Source organism: Silene latifolia, chromosome 6, assembly GCF_048544455.1.
Source record: "Silene latifolia isolate original U9 population chromosome 6, ASM4854445v1, whole genome shotgun sequence".
Classification (NCBI taxonomy): Eukaryota; Viridiplantae; Streptophyta; class Magnoliopsida; order Caryophyllales; family Caryophyllaceae; genus Silene; species Silene latifolia.
In genome coordinates, this window is record NC_133531.1 from 57,300,352 (window position 1) to 57,310,788 (window position 10,437).

The following is a 10,437-nucleotide window of genomic DNA, read 5'->3' on the forward strand; positions in this document are numbered from 1 at the left end:
TATAGGATTTCTAAAAAAATTGGACTCTCTAATATCGCTCGAAAAGTTTATGCTTTATATATATGTATTGATTTATCGATGGTATAGACCACCACCAAATTTAAAATTGCCGAATCGAACTCAAATACATTTGTGGCGAAGAGTACTAACTTGAAAACATTTAAAAAAAACAAATTTATGATTGCCTTGAACGTCAAAATATGCCCTCATATAGAGATGTAGATGTGGATACCCAATAGGCCAATATCACCGTCAAAAGCATCAACAACTGCGGTGCCACATTCCACTTGCTTCTCAATTACTCACACTCCTACAGTGTGCAGTGACTAAATACTTTTTCTCCTTGGTTGAGCTCTTCGAGACATCAACAATGGCGTCCCTCCCACTTCCTTCTCTCTCCCTCCTTCTCAACTCTTCTTCCTCATACTCCATTCCCAAACTCCCTCACCTCCTCTCAACCACCACTGCCAACGTCACCGCATTCCGCTCAAACTTCCTCACATCCCCCGCTACCGCCACTGCTCAAACAATCTCCGTCGCTGATGTTGGCGTCGGCGAAGATTTGCCGGAAAATTACGCCGAATATTTTCCGACCTGCGAGGCTTCCGACCGCCGGAGAGCGGGTATTTTGCTCCATCCGACGTCGTTGCCAGGACCTCACGGTATCGGCGATTTTGGAGAGCATGCTTTTCACTTCGTCGACTGGCTTCACTCCTCTGGTTGCTCTCTTTGGCAGGCACATCTCTCTCTATTTTTTTTACTTGTATTAACAAGTCTTTAATTTGTTTACCTTTGTATTTTGAGATTATTTTTAACGACTAAATTGATCGTCACAGCAAAGTTAAACATACGATCAGGACGGAAAGAGTATATGATTAGTGTAATTGGAGGTTTAGGTTATGATTGAGGTGCACTTACTGAATTGTTGATGTGAATAAATGAAGGTACTACCATTGGTTCCACCAGGAAGGAAAGCTAATGAAGAAGGCTCTCCCTACTCCGGCCAGGTCTTTCTCTTTTTTCATACGCCCAAAACTTGGTTTAGTCGGTTATATTGTAGATGAGTAGTAACGCCAATACAGTACGCGTACAATACAAGGGAGAGAGAATTCCAACATGCCACCTGTTGTTTATAGGATTTTTGTCTCCGTCACTAGGAATTCATATTCCGTATATTGAGTTCCCAAGTTAAGGGGAGGGAGTCGGAGCATAGATTGAAATTTTATAGGGGCAAGTTAGTGAGGGGGTAACTTGAAAAAGAATCGGAAATTTTAAATATATTTTTTATCTTCCTTGCTTGGAAGTTGGAAGTGAGGTTGAGCCCTAGCCCCCTCTCTCCGCCACTGGTTGGCCTCCCCCCAAAATCTTTAGCACGCCGTATCTAGACAATAAGTGTATTTACTAACACTTGCTCTATATATGGACTAGTGGTAGTAGATATGATGGCTTTGGCTTACTGTGTTAAACATATATATATATATATATATATATATATATATATATATATATATATATATATATATATATATATATATAGAACTTGAGTTCCGTAATTTTCACTCTGTCAAGGTAGTTGTTACGGTTCGTGCTTCGTAGTCATTTTGAGAGTTCATGGTGAATTGTTAGCTACATGAGGAGGTGATGCAAAGAATTTGTTGAAAAATTCTCTCTTACTTTGTGAAGTGCAAGAAGCTCTTATAGGAGTCTGAAGTTGTGTAGATAGTGCTCAAGTAGTCACATTTATAAACATGGAGATATTAATTGGTCACTGTGAAGAATGGTAGATATGTTTAAATCAGTTCAATGACCGTCAATCATAAAATAAAATGAAAACAAAGGACCATTACAGGAATGTGAATGATTTTGTTTTGAAATCAGGATGCCAATTGCGGAAACACACTTCTCATTTCTCTTGAAGAACTGGTGAAGGATGGACTGTTGACAGAAGATGAACTTCCTAAGCCTATGTATGCCTCGTTGCTCTGCTCATTTTCGCAACATCCCCACAAAAACTATTTTTTCTAGATGATGCTATGTTTGTGTTCTTTCATATAGTCATACTATTTTTTTCCCCTCTTTTCTAGTGATGCAGAGCGAGTCAATTTTGCTGCTGTGGCTGAGATAAAAGATCACTTGGTTGCAAAGGTTGGAGATTTACATTGTTCTTTATGACGAGAGTGAAGTTTGCTCAAATGAATGGTTAAGAGTGAATTTTTCCCCAAGTCAGAAACTTATAAGACTTACACGATTTAACCACCACCACAATTTTAATTATGTATTAGTATGAATCAAAATTTAAATTCCCCAGTCATGCCCTTTGAGTTATGGTGACCAATAACTGATAAGGTGGCCACTGGCCAGTGGGCATTATTCAAAATTATTGCCTATATCATGATTCAGAACTTTTTCCTCTTGAAAGTTAAAGGAAAGCTGGTCGCAGGACTTAATTTTAGGATCTTATGCAACAAATGCCATTACACATATCCTAGCCCTATCTCCAAAGGTACGTCTTGTGGGTGTCAGTTTGTGTTAATTGTTCCTGTTTAACTTTTGGTAGGCAGCAGAAAGACTCATAATGAGTGAAGGGGAGCTAAAAAATCAGCTTCAAAATTTCCGAAAAGATCCCAGTATATCAAGTGAGTTTCTGATGTCTGGTTTTCATTTCTTATGATTCTCGTTAAGTTTGTAAGCACATAATCTCTGTCTAAGCCATGAGCTCATGTAGTATACTAGTACATCGCTTTTTTGAAGATTCTGAACCAGGAGGCTTGAGCCAAAGCAAAGCTCATGATTGACTTATTTCAGTAATCAACATATTGAGAGACATTAATTTTTTCAGTCGACAATTTTCATATACTGTGTGACTCAGATGTTGCAGTCATATTTTTCGTCAAAAAGTAAAATTTCAAATATGCTCCCATGCTCCCTAATTCAATAGTAAATGATTTATGAATTGTTGTGCTTAGGGGAGACTTTCTTTAGATGCTTGAGGCTAAACTCCATGATTATTAGCAACATTGCAAAAATCTATATATCCTTCAGTCTTGTCACAATCATGCAGGCTGGCTTGAGGATGCAGCATACTTTGCTGCGATCGACAGTGTCTGCAATACGTTCAGTTGGTATGACTGGCCTGAACCCCTAAAAAACCGCCATCTCTCAGCACTGGAGAAAATTTACCAGACCAAGAAAGACTTTGTAAGCTGAACTAGCTTTAAGCTCCTTTGGGAGATTGCATCCCTCTGATTAATCATTGGTTGATGATGTACTTACCCATTGAGTTGGACAGATTGATATATTCATTGCTGAGCAGTTTCTATTCCAAAGGCAATGGAAGAAAATTCAGAATTATGCACGAGTAAAGGGTATAAAGATAATGGGGGATATGCCAATTTATGTGGGCTATCATAGTGCAGATGTTTGGGCTAACAGGAAATTGTTTTTGCTGGTACGTGTTCGTGTGCTTAACAACTTATATTGATAACTCGTTTCTCTTGATTTTTCGACCTTTGAGGATTTGCTACTGATGTCTATACATGTTGCAGAACAGGAAGGGTTTTCCTCTTTTAGTTAGCGGCGTTCCACCTGATGCTTTCAGTGAAACCGGTCAACTGTGGAACAGGTTTGTGACTTTTCAACAAAAATTAGTAACTCGTCGGTGGAGAAAAATATAGTCAAAGTTGCGTCTTGCAGACTACTCAGAAGTAAATGGGGCAATTGGATTTGAATGGAGGGAGTATTTTTTTTCCAGACTGTGGAATGTAAAAAATATTGTGAATGCTACTTTTACTTCGTTGCTCACCTGATCTCGTCTCTAGGAACCTGCATCTCAATTTTCTCAATCATTTTGCTGAAACTCCCCTTTATTATGCTCTAGTTGAGTCGTCGTGCCAATAAGCTTTCTTTATTCTTAAATGTAAAGCCCTTTATACGATTGGAAGGCTATGGAGAAAGATCAATTTTCTTGGTGGGTACGCCGAATTCGACGAGCAGTAGATCTGTACGATGATTTCAGAATTGACCATTTTCGAGGATTAGCTGGCTTTTGGGCTGTTCCATCAGGTATGAACCTTTGACATTTTATCACTGATTTGCTAAAATTTAGTGATACTTTCCACAAGTGCTATAATGGAGGTACTGTTGATATACAGAGGCAAACACTGCAATGGTAGGGAAATGGAAGGTCAGTTTCCTTACTTTACTCAATCAAGTACTGTCTTTTTTAAGTTTTCGTTGCTTACCTGCAATGTTATTTGATGACAGTAGGCTGGTCCTGGGAAGTCATTGTTCGATGCTATCTTTGGGGCTGTTGGGAAGATTGACATAATTGCCGAAGACCTTGTATGATTCTGTTTTGTATGGTGTATTGTTAATTTTTTATGCCCTGATGATAGCGTGCTTTTCTCTTATCATTTGAGTTACTATTTAACCATCCATTGTTGTGGCAGCTTTTGACCTTTTAATGTATTATATTATAGGGTGTGATCACTGAGGATGTAGTTCAGTTAAGGAAATCTATTGGGGCACCTGGGATGGCTGTCCTGCAATTTGGTATTGATATTTTAAAAAACCTCTGGCTTCTCCCCTTCCCTCAATTCTCCTCACGTCCCTATGGCCCTATTTCAAGTTTTTCATAATTACCAAAATAATACTTCATTAAGTTGATGCATTTTGATTCAGGCTTTGGAAGTGATGCAGACAACCCGCATCTGCCGCATAATCATGAAAATAATCAAGTAGTATACACAGGAACTCATGATAATGACACGGTAAATGTCTGCTAAATATACAGCTACATAGCATGAAATTTCAATATTAGTAGTATATTTCATTATTTGGTTGCGTTATAGATTACAGAAGGTGATTTTGGGATTTGTAAGTTTGGGAGAAAAATTCAGTTGATGATTAATCTGTGTTTGACTTCAGCTTTCCGATTTATTGGATATTTGGTTATTTTCTGTAGGTTCAAGGCTGGTGGGACAATTTGAAGCAGGAGGAGAAATCTCATGTATGATTTCTTTTTTGCTGAAGTGTTTTATAAGTATGCATTGGAGAGTATAAATTTTGCTTTTTTCTTTTCTGTGTGCCCGAGCATTACTTCCACACTGATATTTGTACAGGTGCTAAGATATCTTTCCCTCAATGATGGAACTGATATCTCATGGGACCTTATCAAAAGTGCAATATCTTCAGTAGCTAAAACAGTAATTATACCAATGCAAGACGTTCTTCGACTTGGAAATTCTGCCAGAATGAACATTCCAGCTACTCAGGTAGTTTTGCTTTTCTGTGTAGGATGTGGATTATTAGTGTTAGTCTATTAATTTACCCATTGTTTCTCACTAGGTTAATGTAAGGCTTAGGTTTATTTTTAGTAATAAGTTCGTGAAGGTAAATGTTGTCGTCTGTGTGATGTGAAATGGCACATCTAGATTTTCTTTTGAAAGAAATTTTGTTGTTATTCAGACGTTTCACAGAATGAAGCCACTTTCCCACGTTTGTTTGGTAAAATTCATGAAATTTGGAGGGAAATGGGGGAGTTAGCGATAGGAAATGTTCCATATTCCGCTTAATTTGGAGGGTTTTAGATGGAAAGAAAACTAAGGCAGCGTTTGGTTGCTCCTTGAATTCACGGGTACTCTAAAATCCAATGAATTGCATTTTTGTAGGGTGGTTTGTTTGGCTCCATTTTTGCATGACGGAGGAGTTGGGAACTCCATAGGAATTCACAAGTCTCACACATAACGTGGGTTTTAGTAGTTTCTTTGTTGATGAGTGGCATATCAGTCTAAACTGTAAATTTCACTGAAACATTGTACTATGAGCTGATTGCAAATAATTAATACTGCAAGGGATACTAAATTGCTGATCATACTCGTACCATCTCTGGATGGATTGTGGCTGAGGATCTGTTTGTGGTGTAAAAGAGAGCATTTCTTAGTTTCTGGCTTCTCTTTCTAACCTTGGGGGAAAAAAAACAATGGATATATTTTGTAAAAGACCGCATTGTGCATGTGATTGGCTGCTGTTTGGAGTTCTTCTACTTCTATCATTTTGTTTCTACTATAAAATCTTCAATACCAACTTTTCTAGATATAACTGTCAAGATAAATATGTAGCTCCTCTTCCCTTTGGTGTGGGATTTCTTCTAATTCTTAAATGTCATACAGTTTGGAAACTGGAGCTGGAGATTACCTGCTTCTGCCAGTTTTGGAAGTTTGGAGGCGGAGGCCTCAAAATTGCGGGATTTACTATCAATGTACGGTAGGCTGTAAATATTGCTCTTACTGAGGTTTGTAATTTTGTTCAAGCTAATCAGGATTCAGCTTTTCTGTATAATCCAGCGGGAAAAAAATGTATATCAGTTGTAATAAACAACCAATGAGGATCCTCTGTCCCAAGTGATAAACTACTTACCTAAGGAACGGAGTAGAAGTAGAAATAATAACCAAACAAAACACTGAGAAATTCATTATGTTGCTGTCATTTCTTCCTTGGCAACCATGTCTATAAAAATCTTTGGATGGCATTGTCATATGGAGTTAGGATGGGATTTTTCGGAATCCTTCTCTGGATCGAAGATGGATTGGTAGTTTGGTACTTGGTAGGATCGAATCGCGGGATTGAATCGAAGATCGTAAGATTGTACAAATAAATTGGACAAACAAGCACTCAGTACATGTAAAAACTTTGGTATAATTTGTGATGTTGTATGTAGGGTGAGTTTTACCGCCCTAGTACTCCTACCTGGCTTGAATTCGGACTAAACCGAATGGTTTACACAAAAAAAAAAAAAAATGTATAATATTGAAGGTCGATTTCATGAAGTGGGAGTATCTATAAATTCTATAATTATATCAATGTATTACTATTGCTTTTTGTTTGGCGTACTTGGTAGTGAATTTTATTTGGTAAAGTAGTTTATTTGATTAAAATTTTAGCTATCTGATTTTTTTGCAAGTGTTTGGTAAGTAACTTATTTGACTAAATAAGTCACCTGAAATTAAATGCTACATAATGTAGCATTTGAGAAATTAGGGGGTGTTTGGTTTACCCAAAAAAGGTATGAGGTATGGGTTTGGAATGAGCCAAACCCATACCAAGTGTTTGTTTGGCAAATACAAAGGTTTCATACCCATACCTCAAACCCATGAGGTATGGGTTTCTCATATCCAAGGAGGGGGGTGGGTATGAGATTGATACCCACAGGTATCAAACTAAATTGATCAAAAATATGAAAAAACAAATTATAGTATATTGTAAATCCAATTTTTTATATACTTATTTGGTTAACTAATCATTTTCATGATTTTATAATATTGAAAATTATTATTTATAATACTTTAATTTACGCATTTTAACCTTAATTGATGTTCAAACCCATACCACTCAAAAATGAACCAAACACAAGGTATGAGGAATCAAGTTTCAAACCCATACCACCCGGGTATGATTCCTGATTCCAACCCCATACCCGTGCACGAAACAAACGCCCCCTTAGTTACCTGAAATGAGTTATCTTCCATTTTTTACCCCTCTAAACTATAATATTAAATAATTATTATATCCTTTTACGTCATTTTATCAAAATCAGCTACTTTTCAGCTGATTTGCTAAACCTTTTTTATAGGATTTTTCTACATAATACCCCCGAGTTCTTTCATTTTCTACCTGATACCCTTTCACTTTTTAAAATACATATGATACCACTAACCTTTCCTATAAAAAGTAACAACCGTGACCCTAACATCGTCTTCCGTCAATTTGCTGACATTGATGAATACTAGTTGTTATATCGCGCGCTTTGCGCGCGATACCCCAAGATATTATTATTTGCAAATTGTTGTTTGCCAAGGATGATATATATTTTAAAGTGTGCAAATTTAGTAGCTACAAGTGTACTATAAGACCATCTCCAACCATACTCAATACTCTTCCTCATCCCACCCTCTCTTATCACTTCTTACTCATCCACCTCATTATTCCTCAACTTTTCAATTTTACACCCCCAACAATAATTTACACTTATTCTTCATCACTCCCTTTCATCATTTATCTTTCTTACTTTAACATACCCCACACATTTTTTACAATAAAATCTATTTTCGTAATTTGTTCGGTTTTTCAACTCGATAATTTATTGACTTCGGTTTTAAAAAAAATAAGACGGTTTTTTAAAGTTAAAAAAATGATATTAAATAAAAAAACTCGAGAAAAAAATTATGAATTCTTAACCGTCCATTAAAGAAACGATATCTAAGAGAATAAACAAAATCAAAGAAGAAAGAGGAGGAAAAGTCAAGAAGTGGGTGGATATATGTCAATATTACTACACTAAAACTTGGGAGAGACGGTCTCTCACTAAGTTATTGAGAGACCAATTTTTCGTACCTATTTATTTGTATTTCGTACCCCTTTTATTGTTGATCGTGACATAGTAATTTCGTACCTATTTACATAATAAATGTACCTATTTTATCATTAATCATGATTTGTACCTATTTTATTACCTTTAGTACCACTTTTTCTTAAAATTGTACAATGGTCTCTCAATAAAGCTTATTAAGAGACCGTCTCTCAGAAGACCTACTCATATTACTATCTATTTGTAAAGAAAAAAAAAAATGAATTATAATGTAATTATTTTTTCAAATAAAAATTTTACATTTTAATTACTAGGAAGTAAAAATAAAAATGGCCTTTTAACACTAATTACATGTATACATATTCAATAAAGTACACAAATTCTCATTGAAGACATGACATATCCGTCACAAGCTTGTGACGGATACCACTTTACCTCACAATGTACCCATTTTTTCTCTCTCTGCAACACTATTCATGTGGTCCCCTTTCTCCACTAACCCATTTTGTTACCATTTTATCTCACAAAATATCCGCCACAAATGGTAACCCGTCACAAGGGAGACCAATTGAATAAAGTAAGAGTTTGTGAAGGGGTATGGTGTACTACAAAGCAATAAAAAAATGAAAGATGGTCCACATATTGGTTTCATGCGCAGCGTTGTTATCTTCGGTTTGTCGCTGAATGCTTCAATCCTCAACTTCCTGAGGATTAATAATTATGGTTGGAGCCCATATTTGCACCTCAATTCCTCTTCCTCAATTTTGTGAGGAATGCTATCCTCATGGTTGAGGATGGTCTAAGGTTAGTATTTTTGGAGTAACGTTGTGGGTAGTTTGAAACTGGTAGAGCATCAAACTATAATAGAGGGAAATCTAACAAATGAAATTATATTTACAATCATCCGACATTTTTAATTTATCTTTTCCCTTTGCAAAGTATAGGATTTCCAAAACTGATAATCCTCCATGTAGAGCGATCTTAATACGCCGATCACGACTCCTATATATGAAAAGATATAAACAACATAGAATTAGTTTATACAAAACACACACAAAAAAAAGCTAAGAGTACTAAATCGGTAAATTCTAGCAAAACCACCATAAGCATATTTGCAGCTGAAGTTATGGTTCAATTAGTGACTAATGAACAAAGAGAGGTAATGCACATTTACTATTGATTCAAAAGTTGAATGTTTGATCTCATTGAGAGTAGGGAGTTCCTTCTCATCTTCTGTCTGAACCTGATACGCTGGAAGATCTCAACTTGCCATCAGCGTCCACTGGGACCGCAGCATTGCCAGGTGGAAGAACCAATGTGCAGGTAATCTATCTTATATACCCTGCTTCTTTTCCTCCTTGTACTTGAGCCTTTTGGTTTATTTATGAACGGGGTTTTAAGTGAATTTTTAGTGCTTGGCATTATTCGGATCTTTAAAAATACAAGTGAGGTTATATTATTCATGTTAGTTTGTTATTTCTTTTAGTTTTTACGCTGAACTTAAGTAATATGTGATCAGAAATTGAAAAATCCGGTGAGATTTTGGCCGGAAAAATAAAAGGAGCTTGATTTCACTTTATAACAAAGTTAAGGGGGTTGTTTACTCCAAATCAAACTTAAGGGGCTTAATCTCACGTTGAAGTAAACTTAAGGGGGTTGTTTACCACTTTCGCGTAAGCAAAACTTAATGATCTTCTAAGAGGTTCTCAATTGGTTTGTATCAAATGTTACATGTCACTGCCTTGGAGGTAATTGGGGCTTTACTTTTAGTGAACAGACGAAGAATAAGATATTAATTAGGTGTTCTTTATCAGAGAAATTCTTACTTCGATCATAATCCTTCTTTTATTCCCAGTTAGAAAATTGTATCATGCTAATATAAAGTAAAATGTACTCATTTAATATAAGCGAAAAGTCAAAGTCCATCAAACCAAATGAACTACTTTTACTATGATATTACTAAGGCTTTTTCCCATATTCAACATCTGTCGATCGGATATTCACAATCGAGTGACAATACTATTGTTCCAAAAAGTGCAAAATTCGTATTAGTTTAGTTAATTTCAATTGAT

The 10,437-nt window shown here is 36.2% G+C and overlaps 1 protein-coding gene across 1 annotated transcript; it reads left to right on the forward strand.

The window, feature by feature from the left end:
* The first annotated feature begins 286 nt into the window (after positions 1–286).
* On the forward strand, positions 287–6,475 carry LOC141586804 (4-alpha-glucanotransferase, chloroplastic/amyloplastic-like). The gene is made up of 16 exons (XM_074408155.1): positions 287–736; positions 945–1,007; positions 1,879–1,967; positions 2,085–2,145; positions 2,558–2,636; positions 3,062–3,198; positions 3,290–3,448; positions 3,546–3,622; positions 3,923–4,062; positions 4,152–4,183; positions 4,267–4,341; positions 4,479–4,551; positions 4,681–4,769; positions 4,964–5,008; positions 5,121–5,273; positions 6,171–6,475. The coding sequence occupies exons 1-16, from the start codon at positions 371–373 to the stop codon at positions 6,273–6,275; spliced, it is 1,743 nt and encodes a 580-aa protein (XP_074264256.1). The 5' UTR covers positions 287–370; the 3' UTR covers positions 6,276–6,475.
* Positions 6,476–10,437: the final 3,962 nt, after the last annotated feature.